This window comes from Panthera leo, chromosome F3 (assembly GCF_018350215.1).
Source record: "Panthera leo isolate Ple1 chromosome F3, P.leo_Ple1_pat1.1, whole genome shotgun sequence".
Classification (NCBI taxonomy): domain Eukaryota; kingdom Metazoa; phylum Chordata; class Mammalia; order Carnivora; family Felidae; genus Panthera; species Panthera leo.
This window is the reverse complement of record NC_056696.1, coordinates 39918471-39938932: the sequence shown is the minus strand read 5'-3', so window position 1 is coordinate 39938932 and position 20462 is coordinate 39918471. Positions and strand designations below refer to the sequence as shown.

Here is a 20462-nt window from a genome sequence, read left to right as displayed (position 1 = left end):
CATTGGGTTACTGTCCTTGTGCCCAGAGCTTTGGGACCCGGCTGACTGAAGGTCAGGCACAACGGGTGACGCCTGGCTCAGAGGTGGGAGTGGGCAATGGGGGGTTGGAGGTGGCAGGGGAGCATCCAATGACCCTGTGTAAACCTAAAGATAAACTCCAGGGACCGTGAGACGGCGCTGGGTTAAGACGGATTCTAACAGGAGCCCCGGGAGATCGCGCTCACCCAGTTCAGCCCTGGGAGCAGGAGGAGGAAACATCCGGCTCTTTGCACAAATGGTGGCGGAGCTTCTGAGAGCCGGTCCTGAGTGTTGTCACCTGGGCTGTGGTTTGGGCTGCGCAAGGGGGCAGCCCCACTGGTGTTTTTATAGAGCCGCCCTGTTCCTGATGGGTAGTCTCCAAACTCTCTGATCTCCGGGGATATTTTATGAGCTGACTAATGCCCTTTAATAAATCACTGCCCTGCTTAAACCTGCCAGAGTGGACCCTGTGGCCTGCCGCCGGGAACCCTGCCCGGTGCAACCAGAGCCTAGAATACCTCACGTGTCCCAGTATCACTTTCCTCCCACTTTGTAGTTCAGGCTGATGTCACAGGAACGTCCCATGCTCCGGCCTCCGATCGCCGGGCTATGTGGGAGAGGGGCAGGAGGGGCGGGGCTGGGAGAGGCCAGCCTGCACCAGGTGTTCAGGCAGAGGAGACGGCTCACAATGAAGGGCTCTGCCCCCAGAGAACCAACTGGAAAGGCCAGGAAACACTCCACAGAAATTCATGCGTCTTCCTTTTATTACAGAGGTCCTGCAGGGACACATACCCACTTCTAGGACAGGGCTCAGGAGCCTGGCCCCACTGTCACCGTTGTCACAGTCTCGATCGCCCTGGCCAGGACCCAAGGACGCAGGCTCAGGAGTAGGTCTTTCGTGGCCTCCTGCTGCAGAAGCAAGAGGTAGGGGGGTTGACCAGCAGCTTCTCCTTGGCTTCCAGGATGTAGAGGGTCTGAGCGGCGAGGCAGCTGACCATGGAGTCGGGGTCTTCCCGCAAGTACTTTAGGGCTGTAACACGGAGACCGCTAAGGTGCTTGGAAAAAGTAATGCCGTGGGGCTGGACACAAGGTCTGGGCCCGGCCGGTGGGCTCACCAGGACGGCTGTGCAGACAGGGGCAGCACAGGGGGGTGGGAACTGGCAGGTTTTAAAATCCGAGAAGAATTCCCGCTGGGAGGGAGTCCACACTGCTCAGTCACAAGCAGGATGCCATGCCCGCCCCGGGCTCAGGGAGCCGACCACTGCTTGTCCTGCATCCACAACCGACCTATTTGGCCCCCTCCGCCACCCCCTCCTGCCCAGCTGTGCTGTCCTCTTTTCCAGAGAGTACCTCCGAGTGAAGTCCTCTGACTTCAAAGGACTTCGGGCAGTACCAGGGAACCCAGCGGTGGATGAGATATGGGACTTGAGAGAAACAAGGCAGAGGAAAAGAGAAGAGCATGGGGTGGGGTGGGGTGGGGGGGAGGGGTCGTGTCTCAGAGGCATGGGTGGAGAATACGTGGACCATAACTGGAGCAGTCCTGGGGGCTCCACAAGGGAGGGGCTGGAAACCCCTACATCCCTAAGTGAGAAAATCATCATCATCCAATGATGGCCCTTTTTATCAAGAGTTGAAGGAACTGGGGCGCCTGGGTGGCTCAGTCGGTCAAGCGTCCAGCTCTTGATTTCAGTTCAGGTCATGATTGGGCCCCGAGTTAGGTTCTGCACTGACAGCGTGGAGCCTGCGTGGGATTCTCTCTCTCCCCCTCTCTCTGCCCTTCCCCCCTGCTTGCCTGTCTCTCTCTCTCAAAATAAACATGAAGAAGAAGAAGAAGAAGAAGAAGAAGAAGAAGAAGAAGAAGAAAAAGAAGAAGAAGAAGAAGAAGAAGAAGAAATGAAAGAGTTCAAGGAACTGTCCTGGCTGATGAATGGCCTGGAGTTCAATGCAGGTGCGGGTCAGTGAGTGGACATGAAAAGGAGGACGACTCTGGCCAATGCCCCAAAGCTAAACGCCTTTAAGATGAACCTACCTCGGGGGCGCCTGGGTGGTTTCAGTTGGTTAAGCGTCTGGCTTCAGCTCAGGTCATGATCTCATGGTTTGTGGGTTCGTGAGTTCGAGCCCCACATTGGGCTCTGTGCTGACAGCTCAGAGCCTGGAGCCTGCTTTGGATTCTGTGTCTCCCTCTCTCTCTGCCCCTCCCCCTCTCAGGCTCTGTCTCTTTCTCTCTCTCAAAAATGAATAAGCATCTAAAAAAATTTTTTAAAGATGAGCCTACCTCTTCATTCTTCCCAGTGATACTTTTCATGAACTATCTGCCCATTCTCCCTCATTTCTGAGACTTCCCCACCAACACCACTGCCCTTAAAAGATTCAAGAAATAGCAAGCGGATTGCTACTCACCTGTATATACTTCCGCAATTTCATTGGCCTCTTCCGCATCCAGGGTTTGGATGATCTGGCCTACAGGGGCACACACAGCACCTCAGGGGCCCCACAAAGACCCACAGGACCCTGGCTGCACCTGCTCTTTTGTCCCTTCCCAAAACACACACTTCCTTTGGTCTATATTTCCCTCCCCCTAACTGGCCTTGCCTGGACTTTTTCCGCAAGTAGAAATTACTTCCCCTTCTTCTGTCATCAGCGAATGGAGCTGGGGCAGGGGGAGGGTATCCCTCTGCACTAAAGACGCCTTCCCTTGGGGTGACATGAAGCAGTCCTCACCAGTCTCTGAGTTTTGTAACAGAGCAGCACCCACACCCTGACGTCCCGCCCCTTGGGAGCTTTGCTGGTCTGGCCTGGCCTGCCAGGACCTGGCCTGTTCCACTGGGAAAGGTCCTCAGGCTGTTTGAAGGAACTACGACAAGGACACGGAAAGTGGTACCTGCAAATCGTACGGCTGTCTGGCGAATGGGGGCCTGCGGGCTCTTGAAGAGAGCCAAGCACTGCTTCAGAAACCAGAGGGCTCTGTTTCCCTCCTGCTTCAGCTGTAAGAACAGGAACTGCGTTAAGAAAAGAACTCATGGCCAGGTCTTCTGCCTGCCCCTCCCCCGCCCCGACAATCTGGAGACATCTCAGTGCCAAAGCCCATCACAGCATTCTAGGGGTGCCTGGATGGTTCAGAGCGTGCAACTCTTGATCTTGGGGTCATGAGTTTGAGCCTCCCGTTGGGTATAGAGATTACTTTCAAAACATAAATAAATTATATTTAAAAAAAATTCTACATCTCCGTCCCCTCCCACCCCAGCTCCTGAAGTCTTGTTTCCTCTATGAAGCCTTCCTGGATTGATATGGGGATCGCTTTCCCTGTGGGAGGCGTGAAACCTGAATAGATTTACCCCAGTCTTTTGCTCCCGCATTTTTTTTTTTTCTCCTACTCCCAACCATAGAGGATTGAACTCAGTTGTTGCAATATTGTTTATTTACGGCTTGGCTTAAAATCTGCAATCTCACCGTCATCCACGTTAAGCTGCAACAGAAACAATCATGTAACAGAAACCTTTCTGTTTAAACACAGCCTAGCAGGGCCACATATAATTAAGTGTTTTAAGACCTTCCCCTGCCTAGGCATGCACCTACTTCTGCGTGCATCCAGACTCTCTCCCTTGAAGGTTCTGGGGGATGGACGTGTCCTGTCTTTTGCAAAGACCACGAACGGTAACCCCATCCCCTGTGTGTCCTTCCTAGCGACTCTTCTCCTCCCCCTTTGCACTGGAGCCCCAGTTCTTAAATGGGAGGCTCTATCCATGGTGTGTCGGACTTTTTTGGTAAAAAAACAAAAACAAAAACAAAAGAAACTTTTCTTCAAATAAAAATCCTAACTGGAAACCTAATATTCCGACCCAGCAGAAGAGGGCCTGTTCTGGTCCAAGGTGGTGTGGGCGGAGCCCCACCCACTTCTCATCTTCCCCAGGTTCGAAGTTACCCTGAGAAACCCTTGGGTTCTTTGTGTGCTGGTCTCCATCTACCCTCCCACTGATCCAGGTCTGGCTTCCATGGTCCCAATCCAACAGGCACATCCAGTCTTTATCTCCCTGGACTTGTGCTATTGTCACTGCACTGTTAACCACTCACTGCTTCCTGAAACTATCTCCTTCCTAAGTGACCGCCACCCACCTCTCCTAGCCTGGTTTCTTTTCCTAGTCTCCTGCATGGGATCCTTGGAATTGATGCTTCCTGGGATCCCAATATTGAACCATGTGCGTCTCCCTCTATGCCATTTCCCTAGATGGGTGCAGCCAGGCTCGTGGTTGCAGCTCCCATCTACAGTTCAGCCGTGTGCTCAGTGTCCACAAATCTGTATCTTTAGCACAGCTCTGTTCTCCAAGCCTCCGTGGTTCAGTGAGCGCATCTACTTCCAGGGGGATAGATCTCACAAGCTCTGCAAACTCAACCCGTGCCAAATCAAGCCACTCTCATCTTCGCCTCCACACCTGCTCTTCCCTCTGTATTCCTGACCTCAGTCCATGACACCAGCATCTGCTCGAGTCAGAAACCCAAGAGGTGACCTTTACCTTCACACACTCCCCATCAGATAGCTCTCCAGCACCGGCCACTCACTCCATGTCTTTGTCTTCATGACCTCATCTTCTCCCCCTGGACCCTCTCAACTACGGACCCCAATCCTGTCCCTTGTGAACTTATCCTCCAATCTGCAACCAGGTGATCTGTCTAAAACACGCAGCTATCTAACCATGTTATCCCCTTGCTTAGAGCAGTTCGGTGGCTCCCCATTGCCTACAGCATCAAATCCTGTTCCTTATTGTGCCCAAACCCCCACTACACGGTACAGCCCCGACGCCTGCTTCCTGCTTCCCATACCAAGCCCGCACACTGCCAGTTCATGAGCTAAATCCAGCTTGCAGATTTTTTCTGTCTTTTGCTCCACACAATGTTTTAAATATCGTAAATTATTTGCCAATAAAATGTAGTAAATATCACCTAAAGTCAGGATTTCCTGCTTGTCTTAAGAAAGTGGAAAATCTAGCAACACTAAACTCACTCTATGTCATAGAATCAATTAGTTGGTTCTCAACCCTCTCAAATGGGGACTGTACTGTCCCCAGGGGAATTCAGAACTTGGGGGGGGGGATGTTTTTGGTTGTCAAAATGATGAAAGGGGGTACACTAATTTCCAATTCCCCACTGCATATTTGTCTCAAAGATCTGTTTCTAATTATCTGTGCCTAAAACCCAACCCTGTCTTTTATATAAACGCAATATTTTTTCACAGTTCAGATACACACTGGATTTCCTAGGGATGCACCTACAATATGAAGCAAAGAAAGACTATACTTCATTGCATGTAGATCTTCACCAAACATTGTCCCTCTCTTTGAAAGTCATGTCACCAACGACAGCACTTCTTATGGCATTTGAGTCCCCAGCACAACAGTCCGGTGCCATTCTGCATTTGTAATAGGTCAAGTCACAGAGGTTCCACACAGAGGGACAAGGAGCCAACTCTTCATCGTGTCTTCCGGGGGAGCATATACTATTTATGTTCCATTCCATTGCTCGACCTCATGTTATGTTATATCCTATCATGTCATGTAGTCGCATCATTTATGTTACATTGTGTTACATACGTACACATTATTTCATTTAAAATTACTTTCTCCATTGGAGTTAGGGCATTATATCGATTTTGGAAATCCATATAGGTAGACGGTATCACCTATGAACTTCGTTTTAGGATAGCAAGGGAGGCGTTACTGAGGACGTACTAGAACAAGGCTGTGCGGTGTCTGACCATTCTACAAGGCACTGCCTTTGCTGGACCCCAGGACCTTCGATTCTCCTCCAGGCCCACCCAGTCGGCTTCCCTCATTAATGTTCCCTGCACAGCCTTGTAGGCCTTTGAGTTTTCTGCCCCTGCTCTCATTATTCCAAGTCCCTGATAGCCGCCCCGCAGACCAGGCTCCTCTACCCTTATTTCCCAGGATCAAATTATATAAGGTGACATATGCAAACTCCCCGGAACAGAGTGAGTGCTTTGCTCCACATCCCTGTGTATGGCAGCACTTTGGCCTGCACGACTGATTGCTTCTCTTTGCCTAAGTGAGATCCTGCTTTCCATTTCCCCCTCTTCCCAGATGACACCTCCTCCAGGAAGCCTTCAACTCCCAGACTGGGCTGGGCACCCCTCCTTTGTACTATGAAGTACCTTCCTCTCTTTTAGCCCTCACCACTGAAATCGTCCAGTGGTGTGCCTCGCTCCCCAACTTCGATAAGGAGCAACGGGAGGGCGGGAACCAGGTTTAGGTGCTGGGCTCAACTAGATGCTCCGTGGCCATCTCGTTATTGAACTACAGCTGCTGCAAATCCCAGACGCCTCAGGGAACAGCGCAGACTTGCTGACCACCCCGCAGCCGCAGAACGGTGAGTAAGCTGCCGCCTTACCAGGGCTCTGAGGATAGTCCACACGTCTTTCTCGGCAAATATCGCTTTGAGTCTCGACCAGCCCAGTATGGTGGCCGTGTGGCAGAGGGCAGGCCGGCAGAGCTGGAGGGACAGGAAGGCGCCGCGTGAGGAGTTACGGGGGTGGGGCTGGGAGGGGACACGGAGGGACACGAAGAGGGGAGACAAACAAGCAGTGAGCCCAGCCCTGGAGGGATGGAAGTCTCCAGTGAACCCAGAGGGACCCAGGGGTGAGGAGGAAGGCCGGGTCTTCTAGAAAGTTTGGCTTTGCTTACACCGGTTTCCCACTAACGAGCAGGTCAAAACATGTGGTTGCAATGATTCTCCCAGTTGCTATGGTGCTGCCCCGAGAGCTGGCACAATGAACCTGTCCACCTCCTAGCCTCATGCACCCACCACACGGCTTCCCACCCCCCCCAAAATAGTCTCTCTGAAACAGATCTCCCCAAGTGTTGATCCCTCCACTGGCGTGGTCACTCCTCTGACTCAGGGTGGGTGCTGTCAGAACTGGGTTCCCTGGGAGGGGCTCCACCCCACAAAGGTAACATCCCAACGTCATCGCTGGTTCCAGCAGCTTCGTCACATGTGCCCATCAGGGGCCTCGCCCTGGCAAAGTAGCCCCATCTGGAAACTCAGCGTCCTGTTACCAACCGCATCGGCCACTTTGCAGCCTTCCCCAGCGGCAGCCCACAGCCCTGGCCCCCCAGAACACGGGCCAGTTCTGGGCTCGCTCTGTCCCGCCCACCATGCTACCTCACGGGAGCCTCTCTGCTCAGGGAGGCCCCTCTCAGTTCAGCGCGAAGGAGGGTGCGGGGAACAGCGTGGAGGGAAGGCCGCTGACGCCAAGGGCAGAGAACCAGGGGGAGGCCCTGTGCCTGACGGTAGGATTTTCCTCCCTGGAGTCTTTACACCCACTTCACATCCCACTGTGTGCTGCGGGCCAGCTGGAGAGAGCCAGGAGCTGGAGAAAACCCCGGCACAAGCATCTGGTCACATCGGGCCTCTCACTGCAACTCTCCAAGGTCAGAGACAAAGCAACTCCTTCAGCAGCACCTTCCAATCTTGCTACAGCCCCTTCCTTAGCATCTAACACCGGTTAGCATTTACCTCCTGTGACAACGGGGGATGGAAGACCAGGCTCCGTGGCCTGGCCCTCTCACCTGAGCCACGTTGACATTCGCATCCTCCAGGTGGAGCACAAGGAGGACTATCAAGTTGAGGACCTGGTGCTTCAAGGGGAAGACAAGCACTGTCCTCTTGACCTTAGCCAAGAGAGCCCCGTAGATCTCAAAGGCCATCAAGCGCAGATGCTCTGACTCCTGGGTGAGAAGACACACACGTTCACCCACCTCTGTTCACCCACCACCTCTGTTCACCCAGGAGGGACAGGTGGCCCCCGAGCTCGCCCCTCCCACCACATGCCCCTATGCACCCTCCTGTCTCCCCAGGGATCTGCTTTGACTGTGCAGCATCCCGATCTTCCCCTGTCACTGCCATCTGCTCTCGCTGCCGTTCACCCCTTTTACAGCCATTACCCAAGAGGATGTACACAATCAGACCATTGCAGAATGGCCTCACAGAAAGGCCAGAAGGGCCTTTCAAGATAATTCTGCCCAACTCCCTTGGATGCCCAGAGACGGGAAATGGCCCCCCAAAGGGCTTCACCTCCTCAAAGAGGGGCCCCAGCATGAAGGTGAGCTGAGTAAGGAATGAGGAGGAATGCTTCCAGGTGAGGTGCTCGACGAGACACTTGAGCACCGTGAAAGTCTCCATCACAATGTCATCGTCCAGCGAGTAGCAGCAGCCCAGCACGTAGGGCTCCAGGATGCGGAACTGTCGCACCTGCCGAGGGAGAGCTGCTCAGGAAACGAGGAGTCAGAACAATTCCTGCTACATCAAGGGACTCGCATTTCCACTCAGGCTGACCCACAAGAGCCAGTGCTGACGCGCTCTGGGACTGGGACCGGGCCGGTAAAGGGGCGGCAGTCCTTTGTCCTCATGGAAAAAGGGGAGAAGGCAGAGGAGACCCTTCTTCCCACTAGGCCCATAAGCACCCATCTCCATGGCCTTTATCATCCCTGGTGATGACATCTCCAGGACACCAGGATGGTCTGGGATCTTGGAATTGGCTTGGTCTCTACCCAGAAATGACCCATGGAAAACCCTTCTCTTTCCTTTCCTGGGAGAGAGAAAGCACGAATGGCTCAGGTCCTTGACCCCTGTATTCAGTGGCCTGGCTTCACGAAGGTTCTCTCTGTCTGATCCTGAGAGTTTGGTCCACCCTCTATGTAATGACACACCGGACCTCTGGACCTCTCTATTGCTTCCCTGGGTGCCATCTCTTGAGAGCATGCCCTTGGCCTCTGCCTCATCTCACCATGTTCCCGTGCTTTGCGAAGGTCTCCACCACCCGCAGCAATAGCTTTACTATGGCCGGCTCCTCACACTGGAACCAGTTTGCCAGGATGCGCACAGTGACTTCATCCACGGTGGCTACCACATCTGGGCACCGAAGCAGCTGCAAAAGGAGACCAAGAAAGACTGGAATGGTGGGCAAGGAGAACAAAACTCTCCAGTGATTTTTTTGAATCTGGGTTCCTATTATTCATAAAGAAATGTTCTTAAGGATTTGGAAAGACAGGTAAAGAAGCCAAAGCTTAGTTGAAAGGTAACGTCGCACTCCATGTGAGAAGGCATTCACCCATTCTGCAGGTTTTCCCTTAGGCATCTTTGATGAGGGGAGCTGTTGGGGATAAAGTAAGAAGTGTACCCGTGTGTGTGTGTGTGTGTGCGCGCGCGCGCGTGCATGTGTGTGTAATTATTTGAGCACGGAGAAAAATATGGAAGGATACATATTTGGTTGCTTGCATATGAAATACTCAGGAAACGAAGAGGCAGCATGTGAAACTGATATAGCAGAAGGGAGGAGGCAAGATGGGAAAGAACAGGGGCACCTCGGTGGCTCAGTCGGTTAAGCATCCGCCCTTGGCTCAGATCATGATCTCGTGGTTTGTGAGTTCAAGCCCTGCGTCAGGCTCTGTGCTGAGAGCTTAGAACCTGGAGCCTGCTTCGGATTCTGTGTATCTCTCTCTCTGCCCCTGCCCTGCTCATGCTCTGTGTCCCTCTGTCTCTCAATAATGAATAAAGATTTAAAAATTGGGAAAGAACAAAAAGGCTACAATAAAAAAATAGCATGCATGACTTCCTTTGTATATTTATGTAAAATTATATGGGTCTATACGTTATTTGAAATAGAATTTTAAAAGACAAAAGCTAATCAGATACATTTAAATGAGAGGAACTTGCTTTTGTGTGTATGCACACATGCACAAATGTATGTGTATCTATCTATGTTCACAGTGTGATCCTACTGGCAAAAAAAGTTGTCATGGACAGCGCAGTCTTTGGCCGGCTGCCAGGCAGACCCACCTAATTTACCTACTACCTGAGCAAGTTTCTTAAATTCTCTGAGTTTCAGTTTCATCCTCTACAAAATAGAGATAATAACACCTTTTTCACACACTTACAATGAAAATCAAAATAACTGAGGTCTCCCCTGTTCCCTAAGTACCCTGAAGACAAGTACACAGCCCTGTCTGTTTTCGATGTTTCTACTTAACGATCCTCCCAGGGAAATGGCCGAGGGTAACAAAACAAACAAGGGCGTTGCAAAAGGCTGTGAAATATTAGAAAGCTTTCACAGCTGTGGTCTCTTGTTTATAGAGTTTGATCAGCTTTTTTAGCCGGTACATCAAATCCTGTTGGCTCTCCACCTTTTTTTTTTTTTTTTTTTAGTTTATTTATTTATTTTGAGAGAGGCACAGCGGGAGTGGGGGAGGGGCAGAGATCCAGGGAGACAGAATCCCAAGCAGGCTCCCTGCTGTCAGCATAGAGCCTGATGCAGGGCTCGAACTCACGAAACCGTGAGATCATGACCTGAGCCAAAACCAAGAGTCGGATTCTTAACCGACTGAGAGCCACCAAGTGCCCCGGGTCCCCACTTTAAAACTGGGTCTCTGTTTAAATGTCCAAGAGTGAGTTTCACCTAGCTCCTTACTCAGGGGCAGTTGGGAGCCTTCTCCCCAGCTTACTGACGCCTCCCTCCCCTCTTCTCAGCCCGAAATTCCAGTAAGGGTGGCAGGTGAATAACTGCCATTCACGTGTCCGCTTGTTTAGTTGGGTGTTATATATTTGGGGGAACTTCTAGAGTGGTTCTCAATACTGTATTTCTAGAATAGAGCTTTAAATTCGGGAACTTCTAAAATAAACCAATGCCTGGACTTCATCCCGGAGCAATTCAAACAGAATATCAAGGCAGGGAGTAAGACGAGGGAGTGGAGTTGTGGTTTGGCATTAGCCTTTTTAAAGCTCTCCAGAGGATTCTAACATGCAGCCGGAGGTCAGAACGACTGCTCTGCAGAGAGTGCCGTCCACCTTCCGGTGTCCCACCCAGGCTTGCACCTCGTACTGTTCCTCAAAGCTGGGGCCAAGGACCACCTGTACTGCATCAACCCCGGGAGTGTTTACAGAAAACTAAGACTTCCAGGCCTTACTCCAGAGCCACTGAACCCAGGTCTCTGGGGATGCGGCTCAGGAATCTGCATTTAAACAGCTTCTCTAGTGACATGAGGTCCACTAATGTTGGACACCCACTGAGCTAAGTCACTCTCTTCCGTGCAGAGTTCTGCACCTTGCATGCACATTCCCACATCCCCACATCCCTAGCAAGAGTTCTGCCAACATGACATACATCCTTGAATGCATATATCAGCACTCCTGCCACTGTGCACATATCAGCTCATGGCAGTGGGCACCTTCCAGCAGGACAATGTCCCCCAACCTAAGTAAGGACACATTATGACACACTAGGAGAACATCTGCTTATATTCCAGTATTAGCACTGTGGTATCTTCAGTTATGTTGAAATGTAATCCTGCTCCTGTAAAAAAAAAAAAAGTCAGGTGGCTTGAATTTTAAAAGGAGCCTATTTAAAAATATTGTGAGCCAGAAATCCCAAAACCTTCCCCAAACACTGCTGGCGGAAGTGTGATTTGGCCCAACTTTACTGGAAAGTAATTTGGCACTCATGCCAAAATCATAGAAGACATTCGTATTTTCTGAGCCAACACTTGTACTTACATTCAATATTTAAAGAAATAATCTAGAGTATGGGCAGAGTCTTTTGCACAGAGATGTCCATTACAGTGATACTTATAATAGTATAAAATTAGAAACAAAATGTCCAATAAATTATAGAACAGCTTTGTGATGAAATATTACATCACCATTAAATTCTGGTTTGAGGAATGCCTGGGTGGCTCAGTCGGTTAAGCGTCCGGGTCTTGATCTTGGCTCAGGTCATGACCTTGGAGTCGGTGAGATGGAGCCCTGAGTCAGGATTCTCTCTCTCCCTCTCTCTCTGCCCCTCCCCTGCTCACATGCATGCACATTCTCTCTCTCTCAAAAATAAAATAAAATTTGTTTGAAGATGCTTGAAGAGAGCAGGATACAGAATATTGATAGGAAATGATGTCAACCCTGATAAAGAAACACACACATGGGAACACACACACATGCCCCCCTCCATTCAGGCCAAAACCTGAAAGTGCTTTCCCCTGGGTATTGTGATTAGTAAGGGCTTTATAATTTTTTGACTTAGTTTTCATATTTTCTAAATTTTCTACACCTTTTTTCTGTCAAATGGCTGGAACATACTGACTCAATCAGCGGTGCTTAGCAAAAATTAGGCTTTTTTCTTAATGTTTATGTATTTTTTTTTCATTTTTAAATGTTTATTTATTATTTTGAGAGACACAAAGAGGCAGAGCTCAAGCAGGGGAGGGGCAGAGTGAGAGGGAGACACAGAATCTGAAGCAGGCTCCAGGCTCCGAGCTGTCAGCACAGAGCCCGACGCAGGGCTCGAACTCACAAACCATGAGATCATGACCTGAGTCGAAGTCAGATGCTTAACCGACTGAGCCACCCAGGCGCCCCTTTATTTATTTTTGAGGGATGGGGGCAGAGAGAGCAATAATCCCAAGCAGGCTCCACACTGTCAGCATAGAGCCCGACGTGGGGCTCAAGCCCACAAACTGTGAGATCAAGACCTGAACTGAAACCAAGAGTCAGATGCTTAACGGATTGAGCCACCCTGGCACCCCACAAAATTTGAGAAGACTGATGAGAGCTGAGGTGGCTGAAGGAAAGAGCTATGTTTTCCCATGAAGTTGGGACAGAGTTGAGTTGCCTTAAGATTCAAGGAGGAATCACACCACATACACTCAAAGCCTGTGACTCAAGGTAACCTCACCGTCGTTAACAATGTCCCTCAACCCTTCTGTGAGGCGGGGAGCCACAGGAAATTAGGCCTCCTCCTCCTCCACTGGCCATCCCTGGAGGTGTCCCCTGGGACACCTCTGCTTTCCAGAGGAACTAACCCTCACCTGCCCACCTCCCACCAAGAACTGCTCACTTCAGTCAAGAACATGAAGGCCGTTAAGCGATTTTTGTGGTCTCGTTCTTGGAGAATCCTGATGAGGAAGCTGAAGAGGGGGCGGTTGTGCCAACAGTTCTTGATGACCATGGCCCTGCCGAGGAGAGCGGAACGCTCAGGATCGGGCCCGGGCCCCAAGAGAGAGCCAACAGGATGGCACAGACCTACCTGGCCAGTAGAGTGACACCCTCGTAGTGTCTTTCAGGACTGGTGAGCAGCTCCCAGCCTCCAAGTTTCTGAATGTAAGACACATAGTCCCCATACCCGGTACTTTGCATCAGTGTCTTCAGGGCCTCCACGGAGGAACTGGGTGGGGGCGGGGCAGAAAGCAGACAGGAAGCCATCCCCCACCATCTGGGCTCCTCTCCCGTCTACGGGAGCCTCCCTTAGAACAGTGAACTGATAGAGGTGGGGCAGCCTGTAGAGACAGACCCAGGCTAACATTTTACAAATGAGAACCGAGGCCGAGAGAGATGCGGGGTTCCCGTGGTGCTGCAGGAAGCCAGAAGGGTAGAGAGTGGAGCGCAGGTGCACTTCTTATCCATTATACTGATTTTACTTTGGAACAGAATCTCTGTGTCAGGCCAGTGAGTCAGAGGGAGAGAGTCCTCTCTAAAAAGTCCAGTAAGACTTGTGGAAATGATGTGTGGGGAGCACACGCAGTGCCCTGCCCAGAAGGTGCAAGAAGGGTGTCCAGAACCAGCAGCCTGGGACCAGGCCCGGCAAGTGGCAGGGAGATACCTGGACACACATGGGAGCTGAGCAGATGGGCCCTGGGGCACAGTGGCTAGAACTCTGGCCCAGAGGCCAAGGATACCTGACAGGGTCCATCCGTTCGGTTGCATGCTGCTGATCCTGAAAGTCAGTGTCCCCTTCAACCACGAGAAAGGAGATCTGGAACAACAGGGCCATACACAGGGAGGGGAAGAAGGTCTGCACCTCCGTCCGCCGACTCGGTTCCAGAAGGAGTTCCTGGATGGCCCTGGTGGCCTGCGGGTGGGGAGGAGAGCAGGGGCATTATCATTTTATATTCCAACTCTTGCGTCCTGTCATCATGAAATCCCTGCCCATAACCTATCACCATGAAGGGCTGGCCCCGAAAAGCCCATACTGCCAGGGCAGGTCAAGACTAAATTAGTGTGATCCAAGAAAATAAGGGGAAATTTCCAGAATGTTACTACTTTAAAGTGCTCTCATCATCGTGGTGGCTGTTTCATTCTCTTATCATCCTTGAGAGTTAAGGAGGGGTTGGGGTGTGTGTCTTACCTAAGCTCACCGGGGGAGAACGAGAAGCTAGTTTTTCTGTCTCCCTACAAGGCAGAGGCAACTAGAAAACCCTCCCTCCAAGCACCCCCAAGACTCTGCCATTAAAATGTTCAACCAAACACGGATATGTAAAAGGGAGAGGCTCCAAGAGCTCAGGACAGCCTGGGACAGGGCACTGGGATGTCCCCCACCCAGCCCCCAGCCCCCTCCGAGGGTCCCTCCATACAATCAATGGAGAGATCTCTGTACTGTGGCTGGGCTCCTGGCCCTTCGATTTCTGGTATGGAGTCAGCTTCTGCAGCAGAAATTCCATGATGACTTCATAGCCTTTGGGGAACGATGCCAGGATTTCCCAGGGCTTGCAAACCCCTCTGTAGAGGCAGAACCCCACCAATGTGGTCACTCTCCACAGATTCCCCCTGGAAGGGACTCTAGACTCCTTTGCCCAGTGTTTCCAGCCCCCCTCTTTCTCCCTTCTTCTTCCTTTCCTCTGTCTTCATTTTCTTTTTCTCCTTTCACTCCTAATTTTCCTTCTTCTTCACCTCCACACCTCCCTGTTCTCTATCGTCTCACACATAGGTAAATCTGAAGATGTTCCCTTGGCCTAGGAGCCTAAAATGAGAAAGCATCTCAGGCCACACTTCGATGTTGCAGATCAGTCAGAAGAGCCCCCTGTGGTGTCCTCTCTATTGCCTTGTCCAAGCTTTTGTTTCCTACTCAGTACTCATTAGACGTTAACAGGCAATCTTAATTTCCCCAAGATTAAGAGTCTCTCAATTTCCTTAATTTCTTTGCAAAGAAATTATGTCCTTTCAGGGCTGCGCTGGCCAAGACAGAGCAAGCACATTGCATTTGATCTCTTCCTCTGATTAACGCTAAAAGTGCTGGTCAAGTACGAAAGCAACTACTTGAAGATTTTGAAAATGATTCATAGCAAAGGGACTGGGTGATGAAAGCCACAATTTGAAAAGGAACCCTTACTGGATGAGTGTCCCAGATTTTCTTCTTTCTCTTTTATCTCCCAACTTTGACCGGAAGCTGGCCGCAGTGTTAAACTTTGCAGCAGGCACATGAAAACAAAATCTCTGAGTAAAACCCTGTCATTCTGCAGAAGATCTGGTAAAATGGGAACCTAGGAGTTGTGACTCTATGAGAGGATGGGTGGAATCTTTCTTTCTTTGTCCCTGTCCTGGGGATGGTTCCAGATGCAGAGCTGTGTAGTGGAAATGGAGGTGGCCACAGCAACAAAAGGGACTAATGACCTAAAGAGTATGTGTGTATGGCAGGGGATCCATATTTGCTCTCTCTCTTTTCTAATTTTACTGCCTTAAATGTGGACCCAGTTGTGCAGTTGTATTTTTTTAAATGTTTATTTTTGAGAGAGAGAGACAGAGTGCAAGCAGAGTAGGGGCAAAGAGAGAGAGGGAGACACAGAATCCAAAGCAGGCTCCAGGCTCTGGGCTGTCAGCACAGAGCCTGATGTGGGGCTTGAACTCATGAACCACGACATCATGACCTGAGCCAAAGTTGGATGCTTAACCGACTGAGCCACTCAGGTGCCCCCATGCAGTTGTAGTAGCACAAGCGGTAAAATTCTAAGAGAAAGCCCAACTTTCTAGACAGAGGACCTGGAAAATGCATTTCTGAAAGCCGGAAAATACATTTCTGAAAGCCAGAAAATAGGAGAAGTCTCCAAGAGAAGAGAGAGAGAGAGAGAAATTCCTGTAAGTCCTGGGATCACTCCAGAGCTGCACGTATGGGACAGACCCAACAACCCCTGAGAAGCACATGCGTAAGACAGACCCAAAGCAGTATAGCAAAGACTTTAAAAATATAACAGACACTGAAACTACGTCCAACAGAAGGTGAGACAGAACTTGCCGTCTAAACCATACACCAGACTGACTGCTTAAAAAAGAATCAACGTTCTCCAGGAAAATTTAACAAGACTAAGAGCCTCACAACATCATATTAAAAATGTCCAGACTACAATCCAAATTTACTTGACACACAAAGAAGCAGGATAATGTAATCAATTCTCAAGGCAAACAAAAAATCAGCAGAGGCCAATCCTGAGATCACCCAGATGCTGAAATTAGCAGTTGATAAAGACACAGTGTAAATTTCAGGTGTATAACATAATGGTTTGACCTACACATATTGTGAAATGATTACTGCAATAAGTGTGGTTAGCATCCAGCACCTCATATAGATAAAGTAAAAAGAGAAAGAAAAGAAAAAAGTTTCCCCTTGTGATGAGAACTCAGGATTTACTCTTTTAATGACTTTCACATACATTATATGGCAGTATTAGCTACAGTCATCATGTATATTGTTAGATCCCTAGTATTTTTTTATCTTGTCACTGGAAGTGTATACCTTTTGGCCACCTTTCTCCAATCCCACCCTCACCCCACCGCCTCTGACAACCATCAATGTGATCTTTTTTTCTATGAGTTTGTTGTTGTTGTTTAAGAGTCCACATATAAGTGAGTCCATACACTATTTGTCTTTCTTTGTCTGACTTATTTCACTTAGCATAATGCCCTCAGAGTCCACTCTGCTGTCACAAATGACGGGATTTTCTCATTTTTTATGGCAAAAGAATATTCCATTGTATATAGATAGATAGATAGATAGATCGATAGGTATGGTTGGATTTAAATCTACCGTTTAATGATCTGTTTTCTGTTTGTCTCCTCTGTTTTTGTTCCAATGTTTTAGGATTTCAGTGGGTCTTAGGATTCTTTACATACCTAACTTTTCATAGTCTACATAGAGTTGATATTTTACAAAACTGTTTAAGTTTAGAAAAGGAAATTATAGGGCACTTGGGTGGCTCAGTCAGTTAAGCACCCAACTCTTGGCTTCAGTTCAGGTCATGATCTCACAGTTCATAAGTTCAAGCCCCACATTGGGCTTCATGCTGACAGTGCGGAGCCTGCTTGGGATTCTCTCTCTCCCTCTCTCTCTGCTCCCCCCCGCCCCCGCTTGTGCTCTCTGTCTCTCTCTCAAAATAAATAAACTTTTTAAAAAAATTATAAAGGAAATTATAGTGTAGTAGATTCATACCATATAATATTATCCACTAAAATTATGTTTACAAAAAGGTTTTAACTTAGGAAAATTCTATGATTAAGATGTTAAATGAAAAATATGCAAATTGGCATGTACAATATGGGCTTGATAATCCGTTTTTAAAAACCATTTTTAAAATTTTTTTATTGAGAGAGGGCAGGGAGAGAGAGAGAGAGGGAGAGAGAAAGAGAGTCCCACAAGGGGCAGAGAGAGAGAGAGAGAGAGAGAAGTGAGGCTCACCGGAAGAGGGCCTCATGTTCACCTAAAGCAGAGCCTGAGCTCACCTGAGGAGGGACTCGAACTCACGAACCGTGAGATCATGACCTGAGCCAAAGTCAGACACTTAACCAACTGAACCACCCAGGCGCCCTCTATAAACCATGTTTAAAAGGTAGACCAATTATAAATTATACTTAGGTGATAAAAGATTTATTTTTTTTTTCTTTTTCAAAAAATTTTACAGGCTTTCAAATATGCTGCAAGAAGTCCATATGACTTTTACAATCACCCTGCTCCCAAATAAAATATATAAGGAACTGACTTGTATTGAAAACTGGGTACATTTTAAGAATAAGCAAATTAAAAGAGTGTTGGGGGCTTGTCCGGGGAATTGATAGGGTCACCTACCTCTGTGACCCGTCTTCCATGTTGAGTAGTGTCAGGATAACCTCTTCCGTGTAGGTCTGAGCCAGCAGGTAGAGGATCTTCTTTATGGTCTCTTGGGCTGTGGTTTCAGTAATTCTGTTCATATTGTGGTAAATGTACTGGATGATTTCTGGCACCTGAAGTTGGAGGGGGGCCAAGGAGGAGCAAGGTTCTTTCTGGACACTCAATGCCAGCTCATTGGGAGGCATGTAACCTAGCGCCCACGTAAAGTCTGTGGATGCACACAGATCTAAACCTGTCCCCAGCAGTCACTGTCCCATTCTGGTTAGGCCACACCTGTGTGGCTGGGGGCTGTCCTGTCCCCATATGTTAAGAGGGGCAAAATGGAGAGCATCAGGGAAGGGTGACTCAAGTCATGTCTGGAAAGCATATCATGAAGAATGAAGCAAGTGTCTGGGATGAGCAACTCGGAGAAGGGAGGACGGGAGACATAAGGCCTATTGTAGCGGGAAGGGGAGGGCTCAGGTCTCACCATTTATTGGCTACATGGACTCAACAGTGTGCCTAGTGGTGAACAGCATGGGCCCTGGAGTCACACTGCCTGAATTTGAGCCTCACTTCCTTACCTACCAGTTGTGTGACCTTGGGCAAGTTTTCATCCTCTCGATGCATTATTTCCTCATATAGAAAATGAGAACAACTTTACCCACCTCCATGGTTCTGAGCTAATACATCTACATTGGCTGGAACAGGTCTGTCACATAATAAGTGCTCAAGAAACTTCAGCTACTAAGGCTCATAGACTTCTTGAGCCTTTTCCCCATTTCTAAAAAGAAAACCATTGCTTCCTCGCAGACCTGTTGTAAGAATTCAACAAAATAACATGTGGATGAGGCTAGGACCACACATGGCACCTGGTTTTAGTAAAGTGTGAATATTAATTGATTTCCGCATAACTCCAAAAAGTAAACTAGGTCCAGAGTCTGGAAACTATGGGGATGCAGATTTCAATCCACAAAGTGGAACTTTCTTATAATGAAAGATCCACAAATTAGAATGAGCTATGGTTTAAGGTAGTGAGCTTCCCAAAAGTGCTTTCAGCAGAGGCTGGCTGCTCAGGGGTGTTCTGGAAGGGGTTACAGGCATTGAGTGGGAGGTTGCAGTGGCTGACCTCTGGGGTGGCATTCAGCTCGAAGAGCATATTCCTAGTCTACTCTGAGGCATTCGGATGAGTGTTCAGGCCAGAGAGAGTGGCAAGGGTAAGACTCAGGTTGCTAATTGGACCTATCATGGAGGTGTCATTAGCATCATAGAGGAGTGGGTTAGGCCATTAAAATGAGAGTGAATCTATCAATCCATGAGACCTTTAAAAATGGCATAACAAAAAGACAAAGATAAACTATGCTGTCTTAATTTTACTAAGAAACAATCCCACCTCTGACAAAAGAGTCTCTGTATTCCATTTCTGATTCAGGTCAGTGTCTCATAAATTCATATACATATAACATAGATATATGAGATCGATCGATCGATCGATCGATAAACAGACCTCTGTCTTCACTTTGTATTCTCCCACCTGAATGAAGATGAAGGGGCCCACAGACCTAACATACTGTCTGGAAGCAGAAGAGATAACTGAGTTCTCTTCTGGTCCTACGCCCCCACAAGTAGCCTCCTGCTACAACTTTATTCTTCCCTTTCTGGTAGAAGTGGAGACTGGGAGGTCACCTTTTCCAATGGAATGGCCTTCCACACAATTGCAAACAACTCCTCCTTTAACTTTTTCTCCTCTGGGCTAAAGGATTGCAATTCCTTGAACCCCAACCAGTAGCAAATCAAACAGAACAAGATCCAAAACAGAGTGGAAGAATCCTTAAGTTGACCTTGAACCATTAAGTCCCTCAGAGCTGGTACCTTCCCAATCTCTGGCATAGGGTGCTTCAGGATCATCTTTAACATCTTGGAAGCTGCACAGACATCATGCCTGCTGGCATTGGTCAGGGCCTCCATTGGCACCATTATCACATCTGCTCGCTCTTCGGGGGTCAGGTATTTCCTGAAGAACTGAAGAGAGAACAACAGTTGTCTCTGCAATGTCAGCATCCCACTCTGGGAGTGCCCGAAGCCTCTGGACTCCAAAGAGACCAGTCAACCAGGGTCCAGTGGAGGCAGCCCCTGGCTACTATCTGGCTGTTCCATGGTGTGAGGCCAGGCTCCCGAGTGTCATTAGCTCTTAAGTCCTCAGGTAACAACAATGGTCCACACAACATGATACTGAGAAAAATGCAATAAGGCATTTCTATTTTGAATTTGGAACATAATTAGGTGATTCCATTTGGAAATAAGTTCTGATGTTTAGTGAATTTGCAGCATTCCAAAGCGAGCAGTGACTGCCAGGGTCTAAAACAGATGTGCCTCCTGTCTCTAAATGTACACACCTCAGTGAAGCTCATGCACTCACACAAGAAAGAGAGTCTCAACTCTGTACCTGGTTCTACGCTGGGAGCTGGGGAAGCCCACACACAAGGCACTGTCTGACTTTGCCCTCAAGGAACTTACTGTCAGGGCAGGGCAGGGAAATAGG

At 48.9% G+C, this 20462-nt stretch overlaps 1 protein-coding gene across 3 annotated transcripts in view; it reads right to left on the bottom strand.

Annotated features, from left to right (window-relative positions):
- Positions 1-845: 845 nt before the first annotated feature.
- The window catches only part of LOC122212462 (maestro heat-like repeat-containing protein family member 7), a 31521-nt gene continuing 11904 nt past the window's right edge, over positions 846-20462 (bottom strand). For 2 of the 3 annotated variants that reach the window (XM_042926443.1, XM_042926444.1), the window contains exons 11-23: positions 19793-19942; positions 17900-18054; positions 14421-14565; positions 13746-13918; positions 13097-13234; positions 12908-13022; positions 8813-8953; positions 8101-8277; positions 7596-7754; positions 6418-6519; positions 2900-3002; positions 2419-2478; positions 846-1048 (exon numbers count right to left, since the gene is read on the bottom strand). In XM_042926443.1, coding sequence (XP_042782377.1) covers positions 900-1048; positions 2419-2478; positions 2900-3002; positions 6418-6519; positions 7596-7754; positions 8101-8277; positions 8813-8953; positions 12908-13022; positions 13097-13234; positions 13746-13918; positions 14421-14565; positions 17900-18054; positions 19793-19942 — 1767 coding nt within the window. In that variant the 3' untranslated portion in view covers positions 846-899. The remainder of the gene's footprint in view (positions 1049-2418; positions 2479-2899; positions 3003-6417; positions 6520-7595; positions 7755-8100; positions 8278-8812; positions 8954-12907; positions 13023-13096; positions 13235-13745; positions 13919-14420; positions 14566-17899; positions 18055-19792; positions 19943-20462) is intronic. The other variant, XM_042926445.1, reaches the window with a different exon arrangement.